Source organism: Tympanuchus pallidicinctus, unplaced genomic scaffold (assembly GCF_026119805.1).
Source record: "Tympanuchus pallidicinctus isolate F22 unplaced genomic scaffold, pur_lepc_1.0 scaffold12, whole genome shotgun sequence".
NCBI lineage: Eukaryota > Metazoa > Chordata > Aves > Galliformes > Phasianidae > Tympanuchus > Tympanuchus pallidicinctus.
The window spans coordinates 14,137,445-14,153,263 of record NW_026294637.1 but is presented as its reverse complement, the minus strand read 5'-3'; the positions used below and the strand labels follow the sequence as shown (position 1 = coordinate 14,153,263).

The 15,819-nt window shown below is 38.9% G+C and overlaps 1 protein-coding gene across 1 annotated transcript; it reads left to right on the top strand.

Annotated features, from left to right (window-relative positions):
- Window positions 1-272: 272 nt before the first annotated feature.
- LOC128075171 (threonine--tRNA ligase 1, cytoplasmic-like) lies at window positions 273-15,786 on the top strand. Its single transcript, XM_052671673.1, has 19 exons — window positions 273-537; window positions 992-1,066; window positions 1,849-2,039; window positions 2,610-2,733; window positions 3,902-4,023; window positions 4,670-4,787; window positions 5,394-5,458; window positions 6,154-6,232; window positions 7,394-7,540; window positions 9,004-9,102; window positions 9,426-9,592; window positions 10,109-10,271; window positions 10,862-10,999; window positions 11,515-11,592; window positions 12,036-12,136; window positions 13,241-13,345; window positions 14,057-14,129; window positions 14,793-14,907; window positions 15,019-15,786. Exons 1-19 carry the CDS (start codon window positions 292-294, stop codon window positions 15,165-15,167), a joined length of 2,355 nt encoding a protein of 784 aa, XP_052527633.1. The 5' UTR covers window positions 273-291; the 3' UTR covers window positions 15,168-15,786.
- The last annotated feature ends 33 nt before the right edge of the window (window positions 15,787-15,819 follow it).

Genomic DNA, 15,819 nt, shown 5'->3' with positions numbered 1-15,819 from the left:
AGGGGGTACAGTGGGGATGGCCGGCGGTTGGACCCTATAGGCGCTGTGAGCGGTCTTTGCCAACCTTAATGATTCAGCCATTCCTCGGCGCCAAAGTTTTGCGACTCCTAAAGCGGCCTCAACGAGGCAGGGCCCCACCTGCCCGCACTCACCACGGCTCCGACCGGGCTCAGCGGGCCGCCCGGACGCCTCAGCCGCGCCACGGGCGGCCCCACGTCCGTGTGGGCGGGCAGGGCAGGGCGGGGCGGGGCAGAGGGCGGAGGCAGCGGGCGGGCTGCCCGCCGGGAGAACATGGCGGCGGTCGAGGTGGCGGAGCGGCGCGTGTCGCGCCAGGAGCAGGAGCTGTGCCGGCTGGCGGCCGAGGTCGGCCGTCTGAAGGAGCGGGACGCGTGGCGCTGTGCCGAGGGCTGCAGCCCCGAGCTGCTGCGGCTGAGGGCCGAGAACGAGAAGCTGCGGTACCGCCTCCTGCACCTGCGCCGCAGCCTGGCGGCCGAGCTGGCCCGGGCGGCCCCGGTGGAGCCACGAGCCGGCAGCGAGGTAAGGGCGCTCGGGCGTGGCGGCGGAAGGGCGCCGTGCGGGGCGGGCTGGGAGCGGTACGCCCGGCCCGGTCACGGCTGTGGGCTCGGAGCGGCGCCGCTCCCCGCCCTGCGAGAGCTTCGTGATCGCGGAATCGTTGCATCAAACCACCGCAGCCTGCTCTTACCGCTGACCGGGCCGTGTGAACGCGGCGGGATCTTGGTGGCGGTGGTGATTGAAATAACGCTGAGAAAGCGATATCGGGAAGCCTGGTCAGCAGTCTTGCAGTCTTTGCTGGGCGCCGTGCTGCGGCCTGGTTCTGGCTTTAGGTGAGCTGTGTGTGTAGAAGGGATGCCTCCGAACGGACAGGCTGCCTTTTTAGCCCGAAGCCAGGCTGGCCGGCTTCGGTTGGTTCGGTGGCTGCCTGGGAAAGCCTCAAAAGCAGAGTTATGCTTTATGTTCTCGTTATTTTCAGGAAGCCTCCACAGAAAGGCCTGCTGCTGTGGTGGACCAGAAGGAAAAGGAAGGCATCAGTGGGAACAAGAATGAAGTGAGTGGGTTTATTACCATGTAATTAAAGGAGGAGTAGTTTTGTTTGATGTTCCGTTCAGGAGAGATGCTGAGATCTGAAGTACCTCTCTGTATTCTGAAATCTCAGGTTTGGGAAGAAGGCTTTCTATAGTGTACATATTGACAAGATGTATCGTCAGAGACTTTCAACTTGCACGTGGAATTCTTACACATTCACAGTGCTCTACTTTCTGTATGACAACAGTATGTGGGCTTTGGGGGGATGAAGGTCAGGATACAGTGGTTCCTAAAGAGGGTGGTGTTTCATGAATGGTTAAGTAATGTGCACTGTGAAGTAGAATGTTGGCAACAGTGGCTGTTGTTTGATAGATCATAATTTGTTTTCTGCTAAACGAAAGGAAACTTCCCTCAAACTATCTTGAGTAACTTGGATCTGAGTCTTTGAAGGGAGGAGCAGAAGTGAGCTCTTGTTGGCATGATCCAAACTTCTCTGGGATGTCAGCCAAATGCAAACTGGGGCAGAAGTATGGGCTGCTCTCTGAGGTCAGACGCACAAAGCTATTTAGATCCAGATGGATGAGGGTGCATTGGGATATTGAAAAGCTACTATAAAATAGTTAGCAATTTGGACTGCACTATTATGTACCAATGCTTTACTACGTGTTAGTATAAATTCTAACATATTGAAATCTAGTCTCAGTTGAAACCTCTAGGAATGTATCAGCACTGTAAATCTCTTCCTTCCATTTCTCTTGCAAATAATTTTTGGCTTGCATGTGTGATTTCACTTCCTTGTTACAGTTACAGTGTGAGCCAAGTTTCATAGAAGACAGACTGAAGCTTTATGAAACACTGAAGAAAGAACATGATGCTTTACTAGCTTTCAGAGCAGCCAATGAGACAAAACCTATCAAAATTACTCTGACAGATGGAAAAATTGCTGATGGGGAGTCTTGGAAAACCACACCCTATCAACTAGCTGTAGGAATCAGGTAAGTTGCAGATTGAAGGAATTGTATTTTTGGGGTGATAAATCTGTTACTGTTATTTGCCTCTCACATTGTTGTGTAAAACATGTATGTCATAGTGAGTGAATGGTGACTCAAGTTGCTTTACTTGAAAAGCATTGTTGAGGCCTCTGCTGAATGCTATGGCAGTAGCAGGGAAGTGTATCACCAATTATGAGTGATGCTTGAGGCTGTGTGCTGAGGTCATTGTGCTTGCTTCCAATTGAAAAATACAACAATTGGACTGTTAAGAACGTAGAGACATGTAAAGGTTTGTGAGTTACTGGCTAGTGGTAGAAAATTGTGAGCAGATCCTTAGTACTGAAAGTTGAATGAACCTTGAAGTCCTCAAAAGTCAATGCTTTGAAAGTAGGAAAGTGCTTTAAAAACAAAACAAAACAAAACAAAACAAAAAACCAAACACCCCAAACTTAAAAACTTTAAGATTAAATGTCTTTAGGTGCTATAAGATGTGAGTGGGGTCATCAGGTCTAGAAACCTTGCCAGTTTTGCAAATTTGAACCTAAATATTTTGGTCTTCTCTGTGTTCTTTAGTCAAGGGTTGGCTTCAAATGCAGTCATAGCCAAAGTGAATGGTGAACTGTGGGACCTGGATCGTCCGTTGGAGGGAGATTGTACTCTGGAGCTGCTTACATTTGATGATGAAGAAGCACAAGCTGTAAATAAATCTGTTTTTTACTTGATGAAAAGAGTTTGTGTCACTGAACTGATTGCAGCTTTATGCTTTTTAAATGTTGTATTAAAAAAAAAAAATAATCCAGAAACCTGTTCAATTAATTTTTCTCATTATTTGACAAAGATGCTTAAATACTACATAAGTAATTTATAGGTGAAGTAATTCTTACTGTTCTTTTATTTCCTCTTGCACATAAACATGTTATTATATCTCTGTACGAGATTCAGATTTTGTGTAGTGTCTTGATTTGTGTACTAAGTTGAAGTAGTTTGCCTAAGTTGTGTGACTTACGGTGTGTTCAAAGGATGTGTTTGCAAATCAGATGCTGAAGGCAACAGTGAGGTTGTCTTAAAATTTTCTAGGAATCGTGTAGTATCAAATTTGAGTCATAAATGAAATGAAATATATACAGCTGTGTATTGACAGTGCTTGTTAGAAACAAGTAAGCACGTCTTGGTCAGTTGCTCTATAAATACAGTTAGTGACGTGCCCAGGAATTTTCTGTGGGACTGGGATTCTAGCCTGTGTTTATGCATGGGATTTAGACTTCATTTTGTCAGATTCACGTGATTAAGTTTGTTCAAGGCATTTTGTGAGCCTTTTGGGTCATTAAGTGGCCTGAATTAGTGGAGACTTAGAACATAGATGGGTGTTTTTCTGTGGAGTTGCTGTCTCCCACCTTCTGGTGTTACACATAACGTGGTTTACAGTCTTACTGTAAACATACCACATGTGAACAGCAGCAACTTAATTGTCTGTATTGCTTTACATGTAGTTAAACTGCATAGACTTTAAACTGACTGGAAATTGACTTGCTTATAAATGAACAGAATGTTTATTACCATGACTGAGTTGTGCAGAGGTATAATTGTATTTCAGACTAAAATAAGATGAGGCTTTAATGCTACAGCTGCCGATGTATGGTCAAAGAAGTAGTTAAGAAGTAATTAAAAATCATCATGCAAGTATTTGTCATGGTTAAAAATGACAGCAAAAAATTGGTGAAGTTCTCACATAATTTAAAAAGCAATGACTAATTTATCAGTTTCTCATCTTAAGCCATACGTTTTTGGTTTTGTGTTTTTGTTTTTTAATTTTAATTGTATAACAACGATGATCCCATGACTTGCTCATCTGGCCTGATCTGCAGGTTTACTGGCATTCAAGTGCTCACATTCTTGGAGAGGCCATGGAAGGATTCTATGGGGGCTGCTTGTGCTATGGACCACCAATTGAGAATGGATTTTACTATGACATGTACATTGAGGACAGGTAAATATTCAGTAAGAACTTTAGCACTCATTACTGAAGTGCAACACTGGAGTATTTTACTCCATAATGTTTTGTGTGTTAAAAGTAAAGTCATGTGTCTCTAATATTGCCTAAATCTGTCAAGGTGTCCATCTTTTAGTGGAGATGCATAGATGTATGTTTGTCTAAATACTTGAATTCAAGAGCAGTGTTCAGACAGCTGCTTGGACTTGGGATTTTTGAATGGTCTTTTTTGGAGGAAAAAAAAAATCCAAAACAAAAAAAACAAACATGGAGTGGTTTGGTAAAACTTCCTGAAATTTCTGGCACATGTATAAGGAAATTTATTTGAAGAATCACACATGGAAGTGTAAAATGCAGTGGGATTTAGCCGTGTGTATTTGGAGCTAATGGTCTTCCAGACAGTTGAATGAACTGAAGGCTGTTACCTGGGTGATTTGAATGGGATTGTTTGGAGTGATACTGTTTGTGTGTCAGAGCTTTGTGTATGAAAGTACAGCTGATATCAAGGAACTAAGACATTACTGTGACAAATCACAGCGTGTCCCGTGGTCTTCAAATTAGACTGTTGTAATGTGGTTACTTAAAGAATGTGAATATCAGAATAATTGATTTGAGTTTCTTTTGTCCTTGTCTGTTTGTGTAGAGGTGTATCTAGTACTGAATTCCCAGCGCTAGAGAACCTCTGTAAAAACATCATAAAAGAAAAGCAGCCTTTTGAAAGGCTGGAAGTCAAGAAGGAGATCCTGTTAGACATGTTTAAGGTAAATCTTTGGAGTACCTGTGATTCTGGTATGATGGTGTTTTCATAAGAGTTACATTTCAAAACACTGCCTGCAATGTCAGAATTGTACCTAGCTATGTTACAATAATAATAAAAAAAAAGAACTGTCTCCCTTCTCCATATCCCTTACAGGTGTTTTTTCAAGAAATAAAAAAAAAACAATTTCTTGTTGCATAAAAACGCCTCAAGTTCAGTGAGATTATTGGTGCTTAAAAGACATATTATCATTCTGGTTAACTTGCAGAGATGAATAAAAGAAAAAGGACTATTCCCTAGACCTCCATTTTATATGGTGAATGTTAACAGTCTCACTGTACTGTGTTGTAGTTGTCTTTTTGAAGTCCTTTGAGGCTTTCAGGTGGTAATCGCCATGTTTAACGCTTTGTCTGGATAGTGAGGATAATTTCTCTCTTTCCCCTTTTGTTTTATAATGCTTCTGGAAGGCTGTTGAATGTTTACATTGTATACCTGGCTTGCTAGCTGTGATAGTCTTACTGATGCATGTGTGTTATTAATACATAATTTTGGATAGAGTGTTAGTAGCTGTTGTAATGGTGTTCCTGTGTTCTCGTGTTTCCTCATGCAGTATAACAAATTTAAGTGCCGTATCCTTAATGAGAAGGTGAACACACCAACTACCACAGTTTACAGGTAAACAAATTAAGAGGTGTTACAAAACATTTATACTGTTAAATGTCTCATTTTATTTGAGAGGATAATATTTTTTTTCTGTTTTTATTTCTGAATACTTGCATAATCAGGAATGAGACTTTCAATCAGTAATATTAATTTATGTAAAATCAGATATTTCCTGTGTCTGTGAGGACAGGTCAGATCTCCATTGGTGGACAAATGGCAGATCTTTTCAGTCTTTGCCTCTTAATAAAGAGATTAAAGTAAATTACCCCCAGTGTAACTGAATGGCTGGATAATGAACAAAACTAATTGTTAAGTGTGTATTGAGTGCAGAGGATCCTGTTCATGCAGTTGCAAGGAGTAAAACTTATTAGTAAGAAAATGAGAAAAACATTTTTTTGTTTGATGTATATAGTCTGAGATTTCCGAGCAATTTTAAATGAATTTACATATGGAAATATGTGAATTGCTGTGCGTAATACTGTGGTTCTGGTAATGCATCAAATGTGATGAGTGTTGACCGAGTGAATATCCTGCTTCAAGTACCAGACGCAGTTAGGTTTAGGATGCACGGATTTGCTGAGTATTCCATATATAGGTACTTGTTAATTATTTGAGCATGTAAAGCAATACCCTGTTTGTCATTAGTGACTGTATTTTAAAATGCTGGACTATTTTGAAATAAACACTGTCATTCTTTTGGTGGTTAGGTGTGGTCCACTGATCGATCTCTGCAGGGGCCCACATGTGAGACACACTGGAAAAATCAAGGCCCTTAAAATATTTAAGGTAAGTTTAAATAAAGCACATTTTAAATCCTAACTGCCATAAGCTGGTCAGTTGATTTCTTTATCTATTTTTCCTGTAGTGACAAGATCCCCTGGATTGTTTTTTTTTGCTTACTCTAAAAATAGTCCCTCATTTATTTCCTCTTTCTTATCAAACAGAGCTACTGACTTTCCTCCTTCGTCCATTTCCAAGGCTTGCTTATTGTTGACCATCACAGCAATCATCAGTGGAAACTGATAGCATCTTTTTTTTTAATTGAGGTGTTAGTGCAGTTGAACTATATGAGTATAATGAGGAGCAGAGCAAACACACTCACAGTAGTGGTGTGGAACTAGCTATCCCATGCGCAGTGGAGAAGTTAATGTGGCTGACCTCATGTGACAGTGCTGCTGTATTGTTGTGCTGGTATCTTCAGAGCATTGCACTGTGCAGTGCAGCTGTTGTGGTTGGGCTTTGTAGTGGCTGTCACATCTTTGTGCTGTTCTGTCCATGCATTATGCACGTTCCCTCCATTCTCTGGTAAAAATAACTTCCAAGATGTAAATTGGATCAGAAAGTAGTGTTTTGACCTTGTAAGGCGGAGTCCTTCAGGTGTAGGAGGTAAAGTGGGCAGTGGCAGGTCTGTAAATGTTTGTCCTGGTTTTATGATTTTTAGTTATTGGCTTTTCAAAAATGGAGTGGCTGACAAGAACGATGCAGTTTAAGTTAGTTGCAGATGCTGATTCTGATGTTGTTGTCAGACTGTCCTCACTGGGACATTTGTTATACTTGCTTCTGCTGACTTCCTGACTGAAGTCTATGGATTGTTTGGCTTGTCAGAAAGCAAGGATTTAACTGAGAGAGTCATTTTCTTTTTGACTTCCATGTTTATCTTTTGTGTTGTTTTGAACTTTAACAAGAGATAACACATGGTTTGAGTTAAAATACAGGACCTAAGTAAAATAAATATGACTTGACTAGTGACTCTTGTTTATACCTACTGCATTAGGCATGCTGACTAAAAGGCCATGCGAGTATTTGTAATATAAATAAATGCTGGATGACTGCATGTAATTCTTTTACCAAGTTAAAAGCCGTAACATTCAAATGCATTAACATCTATTCTTCCTCTTGCTGAGGGTATAACAGTACTTATCCTCAGCTATGGGTTTTGTCCATCAGAATTCCTCTACGTACTGGGAAGGAAAAGCTGACATGGAAACTCTGCAGCGAATCTATGGAATATCCTTCCCTGATAACAAAATGATGAAGGAATGGGAAAAATTCCAGGAAGAAGCTAGAAACCGAGATCATAGGAAAATTGGAAAGGTGTGCTCTTCTATGGTCTGCTTCTCTTTTGTGCTACTGCAATAGAATTCATTCTTTTCCTATTTTTTTTTCCCCTTTCTTCTTTTTAGGGTAATTTAAATGGGAACCTGTTCTATGCATTTATCTTACAGTGTACTTTACATTTCAAAATTTCGTTTAAACAAATTTGGCTCATCAGTTGCTTACAAATGCTGAACTAACATTGGGAATAAATTGGGAGGTAGTCCCTGGGCTTGGGGAGGTATGTCTCAACATTTGTGATGTAGGGTATTTTGAGATCCTACATAAAGCACTACATTTTTTGTAGAAGGGAGAAATTATTGAAAATTTTATGAATGATATTTTGGTCATGCTTTTTATAGGTGCAAGTGAGGAAGTAATACGTACCTCTACTAGGTTAAAATGAGAAGATTTAGTGTTAAATTGAGTTTAACTGTGAAGACATTGGTGTGACACAGACAAGGATTGTGACTGAACATTGGTCATGTGGCTCTACAAAGGAGCCATGTATTTGCAGTTACCTCTGATGTCCCTTTGTTTTAAAAAAAAAAAAAAAAAAAAAAATAAGGGTGTAGTTAGAAGGAGAGTATTTGAAAGAAGATAAATTGCCTTGTGGTTGTTTTAAGACACAATGGGTGATATGCAGTTGAAAACAGAGGGGCATTCATTTGAAACACTGAAGTGTTAAATGAAGTTAGCATCAGTAGCCCGCAGGATGTCGATGCGAACCTGTGGTTACTTGTTGATAGGTGCCAAAACACAAATATGGGCTGCCTTCATAAGCAGCAATGAACAACTGGGGTGACTCAGAGGAAGAGTCAATGAGAAACTTACAGAAAACTGATAAAGGATAGGAGTGGCAGATGATCTTTGCTGAAGTGTTTGTGTTTGTTTCAATTAACCCGCTAAGACTTGAATGTTTGTACAGTACTTGATGATTATTTACTTGCATTTTCAAAACTAAATTATCTACTGTACAAAAAAAAAAAAAAATCTACATATCTGGTATCTAATAAATGTAAGAGACTACTGGTACTCTTATGTATGTACCAGAGCCACACTTCTAAGTTTGTATTTGAGATAATTCTGTTGAAGAATGACCAGCTCTCAAACTTCGGATGTCAGCCCTCAGATGTGATGGGTATATGTGTAATTGCATTGGTTGCTAATGGTAAGATTACTTCAGGCTTCAAGATTTTGAGGAAATGTCTATTTAGCCACTGAGTTAAGTGGGCTACCAGTCATACATAGACTTCTAAGAGTAAGAACTGGAGAGAAATTAACATCTGTTGCTGAGAAATTGTTAACTTTTAGAAATCATCTTGTTACTGTGTTAGATCATCTTGTTACTGTATTCTTTCATTTTTGTTAAGTCTCAGTGTGTCAAATACTCATTTTCTGCAGGTAACTACAAGAGAGAGATCTGAAATGATGTTACAGAATTCTGTTTTATATTTACATAGGAGCAAGAACTCTTCTTCTTTCATGATTTGAGTCCTGGAAGCTGCTTTTTCCTCCCCAGAGGTGCCTTTCTTTATAATACACTCACAGATTTCATACGAGTGAGTATTGACATGCTTAATGCTTTCTGTTGATCTCAAGGGATATGCTGTTTGTAGCACTGAGCTGTTCTCAGGGAGAGATGGGTCTGTGTATGTAAGCACATGCCATTTTCACCAAGATCATACAGATTTAACCTTTTCCAAAATAGGACAGATGAAAGTATTCTTAACTGACACGTTTTACAGTTATGTAAAGCCTTCATGCATAGTTCACTTCCCCAGTAAGTGCCGTAGTAAGAAAACAATTTTTTTGAAAGTAAGAAAATCAGAATATTGCTTACAGCTTTCTATATCATCTTGTAAACGTTTGATTTGTTTTACAGGAGGAGTATCACAGGCGTAATTTTACTGAAGTTGTATCTCCAAACATCTTCAACAGTAAACTCTGGGAAACTTCTGGGCACTGGCAGCACTACAGTGAAAATATGTTCTCTTTTGAAGTAGAGAAAGAAACTTTCGCACTTAAACCAATGAACTGTCCAGGACACTGGTTTGTATTTTCAAATGAAAGCCTTCTTTCTTCACTGTTTTTATCCCTTGTGAGGCTGAGGAGAAAGAAACATGGTGTCAACACACGTCATTTGTGTGTGCAGTAGACTACTGAGCAGCTAAGATTTTAGAGAGCTCCCTGGCAGCGTCCCAAAGCGGACCAAATGAAACTCTTGTAGGAGGGTCTTTCAGTAAGTCTAGATTAAGTAGCTAAATTTGTGTGTATCGATATTAGCCTGTACCAGTAGCAAATGTGAGTAATGTCGATTACATTGAGGCTTCAGATACAGCATATCAGAAATTCTGGTTGTTATTCTCAGTGTTGCTCTTTTCTAGGTGGGCTCTAGCAAGGCTTTTTGAGTGCCTTGTGCTCTCCATTTACCTGCCTTTTAGAACATGGGCAGTCTGAATGAATAAATGCTTAGCAGTGAAATTACCATCTATATTAACTGCTAGTTTACGTATTGACTTAAATCTTCTGCAAGAAGGATAAAAGCAAGGTTCGTGTTCCTTCTAGCTTGATGTTTGCTCATCGTCCACGGTCCTGGAGGGAAATGCCTCTGAGACTTGCAGATTTTGGAGTTCTTCACCGAAATGAACTCTCTGGCACTTTAAGTGGCTTGACTCGTGTGAGGCGCTTCCAACAAGATGATGCTCACATCTTCTGTACAATAGAACAGGTAAAAAAAAAAACTCTCCTCACCAACTCAAACTGACACTTCAAACAAAAAAAGTGAAACTCATACAAGTATTTTCACTCCAAGTTTTTCTATTGTGTTTTCTAGCATAATGCTGTTTTCAGTGCTTTTTTTTAGATGTAGGCGTTTTGCACTTAATCACCTGATACTTCATATATCTTAATCTTCTGCAGTAATGCTCATCAGTAGCCTCTTGAAGTTATTTTGTTAGAAGTCTCAAATAGCAGTGCTGTAATTTTTTTTTCTTTGGAGTTAAATACTTACATAAAGAGAATAAAACTTAAAATCCCTTAAAGATATTTAAGGGATGTTATTGATATGAATTGCGGAACGGGATCTTTGTGTAGGAGTTTTCCCTTGAGTAAGATTGATATATCAGGCAAGTAAATTACAAAAGGCAAAATATTTTTCCTCCTTCATTTCCCCCTCCCATTTTCATACATGATGGTTGTTATGTAGTGGCCTCTTAGCTCTGGTAGTGAGTTCAGCAAATTCAATTAGATTTTGATGTGAACAAATCCTAAAAATACTGTGTTTTATTTTTCAAATAATATCTTTTGTTTACATTTAAGATTGAAGAAGAAATTAAGGGCTGTCTTGATTTCTTGAAGTCAGTTTATTCTATCTTTGGCTTTACCTTCCAATTGCATCTTTCAACAAGACCAGAAAACTATCTAGGAGAATTAGAGATTTGGGATCGTGCAGAAAAGGTAATTGACATTTAAAATAAATAATAATTAAAAAGATACATATATACATATATGTTATATGTTATATACATATATTTAATATCTGCGAAGTTTTATAGAAGTAGATATTTAGTTAAATTTTTCATGTTGAACAGTGACATTTGTGAAATTGTGCAAGTCAGATGCTAAATATTATCTTGAATAGAAATGCATGTTGAAAAACTATATAAGATGTGAGGTTTCTAAATAAAGTGAGGAATTTTAGATTTTTTACGGAGTCCCTTATCTTGAACTGATTTTTTATTTATTTATTTATTTCCCCCCCCCTCAGATTAATAAAAGAATTCTTACAGGGAACTGTTATTTTAAAGAATGTCATAAGTGACTAAATGTTTGAATGATGGTCATCAGCATGTTGAGTTGCTTAGTATTTCAGAGAAAAATGCTTACGCTTTTACAGAGATGAAAAGCTCTCGTACGCCTGTAACGGTTGTGGGGTTTTGTTGTTGTAATTACTCTATCTGTTTCATGATTAGCAACTTCAAAGCAGCTTGGATAATTTTGGAGTACAGTGGACATTGAATCCAGGAGATGGAGCATTTTATGGTCCTAAGGTTAGTGAATTGATATTTTAATACAACTTCAGGATGGACAACACGGTAGACAAGATGTACACTGTAACTGTATCAGGTTACTATGTAATCTTTCTTTGGAGAAGAGAAGGCTCCTGGGAGACCTCATTGTGGCCTTCCAGTACTTGAAGGGAGCTTATAAACAGGAGGGGGAACAGGGTGGATAGTGATAGGACAAGGGGAAATGGTTTTAAACTGAGACAGGGGAGGTTTAGGTTAGATATTAAAAGGAAGTTTTTCACCCAGAGGGTGGTGAAGCACTGGAACAGGTTGCCCAAGGAGGCTGTGGATGCCCCATGCCTGGAGGCATTCAAGGCCAGGCTTGGCAGCCTGGTCTGGTGGGTGGTGACCCTGCACACAGCAGGGGAGTTGAAACCGATGATCATTGTGGTCCTTTTCAACCCAGGCCATTCTATGATTCACAGATTGATATTAAGATCAAAGATGCTCTTGGCAGATACCATCAGTGTGCTACTATCCAACTTGATTTCCAGCTACCCATTCGATTTAATCTTACTTACGTTGGGTGAGTGATTAAAATACTTATCTTCCTCTTCTAACTAGAACAAATAGAATACTTATCTGCAATTTCCATAAACTGAGCTATATAAATGTTCTGTTGCTCACTTAGCAAATTATTAGTTTGCATCTAAGTAGCCTGCAATGGGCTATGAAGGAAAACATCTCTGGAGAGTGGAGGACTCAGTTCAGAACTTGAAGGTATTTTCTCAGTATGATGATAGCTCACTTTAATTGTACATGCCATTGTTTGTGGGAAAACTTGGTGACCTGTCTATTTGTCTTGAGAAAACTGGTAAGCAACTGATTATATGGCTCAGTTCTTAATTTTAGTCTAGTCATCGTGTTGACATTGCGTTCGTATTCAAACATCCATTGAGGAGATGGTATGTTTGCAGTAGGAAATGCTTTGCTCTTTTTGTTGGATAGAATTAGGTGACCTTAAAGAACATAAAGCGAATGCAAATAGTTTTTTGAGGAACATGTCACTTAGACTTCCAGCTAAGAAAAGAGGCTTTATCATCTGAGTGTGTTAATTTTAGAACCATGTCTTCTGGGTTGTTTTTATTACGATGTTTATTTTTATATAATACAAAAAGTTTGAGGGAGGTGTTGGTTATTTTTGGTTCTGCTGCATATTCTTCGGTAGACATCATAACTCTTCAGTAGAAAATAAGATTAGAAACAGCAGCTGGCCTTTTTTTTTTTTTTTCTTTTTCCATAACCAGAGATGTGTATCTTAAAGAAAGAAATGAATAATGAGGGCAGATAAAATCCTGTGCAAGAAGACGAGTTCAAGTCGTAGTGGAAAAGAAAGGAATAGTATAAAATATTAAAATGCAGAGACAAGGAGCTGTCAGTTTTGGAGTCAAATTGTAGAGTGTGCTTTTTAAAGCTTAAGAACTTGTGTCTATGTCATAGTCATTCTGATTACTCTGCATTCCTTTAAAAGCATGATTCATTCTGAAGTAGATTTTTAGTAGCAAGTGGCAATTTTTGCTTAGTATAAATTACTGTTCTTTTACTGTGATAAGTAAAATCAAAAGAATTAGTAGGATTGCATGTATGTGATCTAGGAGAAGTGTGGTTTTGAAATTATTTTCTTTTTCAGCAAAGATGGAGATGATAAAAAGAGGCCAGTGATTATTCACAGAGCTGTTCTGGGATCTGTGGAGAGAATGATAGCTATTCTAGCAGAAAATTATGGAGGAAAATGGTATGTGACACAAATACAATTCTGAGAAATGTTTAACAACGTGGTTAGGAAGTATAGGTCCTCCCTATGATGTATGATGTCTCATACATCAGCTTACAAAATGATTTCTCTAGGGTTTTCTTAACAGCAGGTGAGATGAAATGAAATCTGGTTTTGCAGTTCCAGTTGTGTGTTCTACTAATAGCTCACGGTTAAAAATTCTGTGAGATACGAATTGCAACTGAATGTGTGTGTGCTGCATTTTACTTCTTCCTTTTTATTGGAAGATGCTTAATATACATAAAGTAGATGCTTACACAGGCATAAATTAGCCCAGATATGTGATTTTTTTTTTTTTATTTGTAAGTTGTTCTGTTTCATGTCTAGTTAGCTCTGAAGAGATTTCTTCTTTAATAGATTGAAGGATTCAGGGAGAGTGAATTCTCACCTTTAAATGCAGAGACTACTCACCTAGTACTATCAAGTTATATAACAAATGAAAGCAGAAATTATGTGAAGAATTGAAATTCTATTTAAATCTGTGAAATTGGTAGGAAGCAAACAGAAGGTCAAAGTTCTGTGCATGCCATTTTATTGGACTCAGTCTGATTGATATTTTATGTGAATTGAAAAGTGTAAAGGTAACATGCAACATTCTTAGCTTACAATTCTGTGGATATGAATGAAAAGGTAGAATGCTCATTTATCTTTTCTTCTTCCTGGGTTTGCCAGGCCATTCTGGCTGTCTCCACGGCAGGTGATGGTTGTGCCTGTGGGACCTACTTCTGAAGAGTATGCACGGCAGGTGAGAATACAGCTTTATGCAGCAAGCAATTTTAGTAGCTCCTGAAATACTCATCCTTGAGCGAGCAGTAAATGCTTTAATAGTACAGGAGACGCTTTTGGGTCAAGTCATTTTTTTCCACACCCTCTAAAATTGTGTAAGCCTGAGAAAGGGAAATATAACAAAATATTTGGGGTTTTGTTACCATGTAAAAACTTCAGCAATAATTACAGGAAAAATGTTCTGAGCTACTTACCTTACATACTAATAAATGTTTCACTGTAGAATTATCCCCTTAAAGTGTAGGGGTAGACTTGGTTTCTTCCGCTTTCTAGGATATAGGCAAAGTTCTTACCAACTCCCACCCCCTTTTAGTGCAAACATAAATGGTTCTCTTCCTTTTCTTCTTTCTGTGGCTGAGGCATTTTGGCATTCAGCAGTGTAGCTGTCTGAGAGGATCAGCAAATGTTTGATACAGATGTTAACTTGTGTTTCTTCTAACAAGGAATTGCTAAGCACTAAGGTCTTGTCAAGCTTTTAAGGGTGTGTACAGTTTTCTTTGAATAATTGTGTTGATTTTATTAATACAGCTGTTCATAAGAGCTAAATTACTTATATTTATAAATTATTTATTGGACGGAATCTCGTAAAGTATATGCTGTAATAGTAAACATCTTTTTTTAGGTTTGCACTGAGTTTTTTGAAGCAGGATTTATGGCAGATGTGGATTTGGATCAGAGCTGCACACTCAACAAGAAAATCAGAAATGCACAACTGGCTCAATATAACTTTATCTTAGGTAACTGTAGAGTCTTTCTGCATATCATTTAAGTTCTGATGTTGGGCATGGTTTGTCTAGACTCACTTAATAATGTAGATAGTTTAATATTGTTTGTGATTTATCTTGCAGTGGTTGGTGAAAAGGAGAAAGCAAATCATGCTGTCAATGTGAGAACAAGAGACAACAAAGTTCATGGAGAAATTTCGGTATCTTCTGCAATTGAGAAACTCAAGAAATTTAAGAGTTTGCGTCTTCCAAATGCAGAAGAAGAATTCTGATGTTGCTACTAAGGACAGAAACTACAGATATGAACTGCCCATGTGAAATGGTGTTGTTTTCCTTCTCCATAGCAGTAATGCTCATCTGAAAGAATTTGAAGCATGGACACACAAGCCGAGCAAAGGTAGCAGTGTTGATTCTACAAGAATAGCATGAGAAAACAACTGCAGTGGGTGACTCCTTTAACTGTCCTGTGGGACTCTGCTCAGTGCTGGTTGCAGAACCCTTTTTGTCAGGCATCCTACACTTCTGCTGAAATGTGTCAGTTTTACTGTGTAAATAGGTAGTGCTGTACTAGCTGAAGGAGCAGAAGGCTGCAAAATGTGCTGACTGCAGCTGCTGAACTACCTCAGTCACACAGCAGCTGCTGAACTGACATGGCCTGGAATCCAGAGCTTGGCTCTTGGGTTTTGCTTTTTTCTAACTCTGAATTGTCAAATATGTATCAGATATTGGAGTAAGGGAGTAGCCTGTTCCTTCATGAATTTCTGCTCACAAGTGATAAATAAATGGTATCTGTTGGAAATCACAATGTAACAAGGTACTGAATGAGCCAATGCCTTCGGTAACTGCTTGCTGTAAAGGCGATTACCAAGAATGAAGTTGAATTAACCACCATATCCGTGTGTGGGAAGTATTTTATTTCTGCCT

Excerpts from the sequence above, each read along its gene's own strand:
- LOC128075171 (XM_052671673.1), top strand. The coding sequence starts at position 292 with ATGGCGGCGGTCGAGGTGGCGGAGCGGCGCGTGTCGCGCCAGGAGCAG. Across the intron at positions 9,593-10,108 it reads ATGAACTGTCCAGGACACTG|CTTGATGTTTGCTCATCGTC; the intron begins GTTTGTATTTTC and ends TGTTCCTTCTAG. Across the intron at positions 10,272-10,861 it reads TCTTCTGTACAATAGAACAG|ATTGAAGAAGAAATTAAGGG; the intron begins GTAAAAAAAAAA and ends TTTACATTTAAG.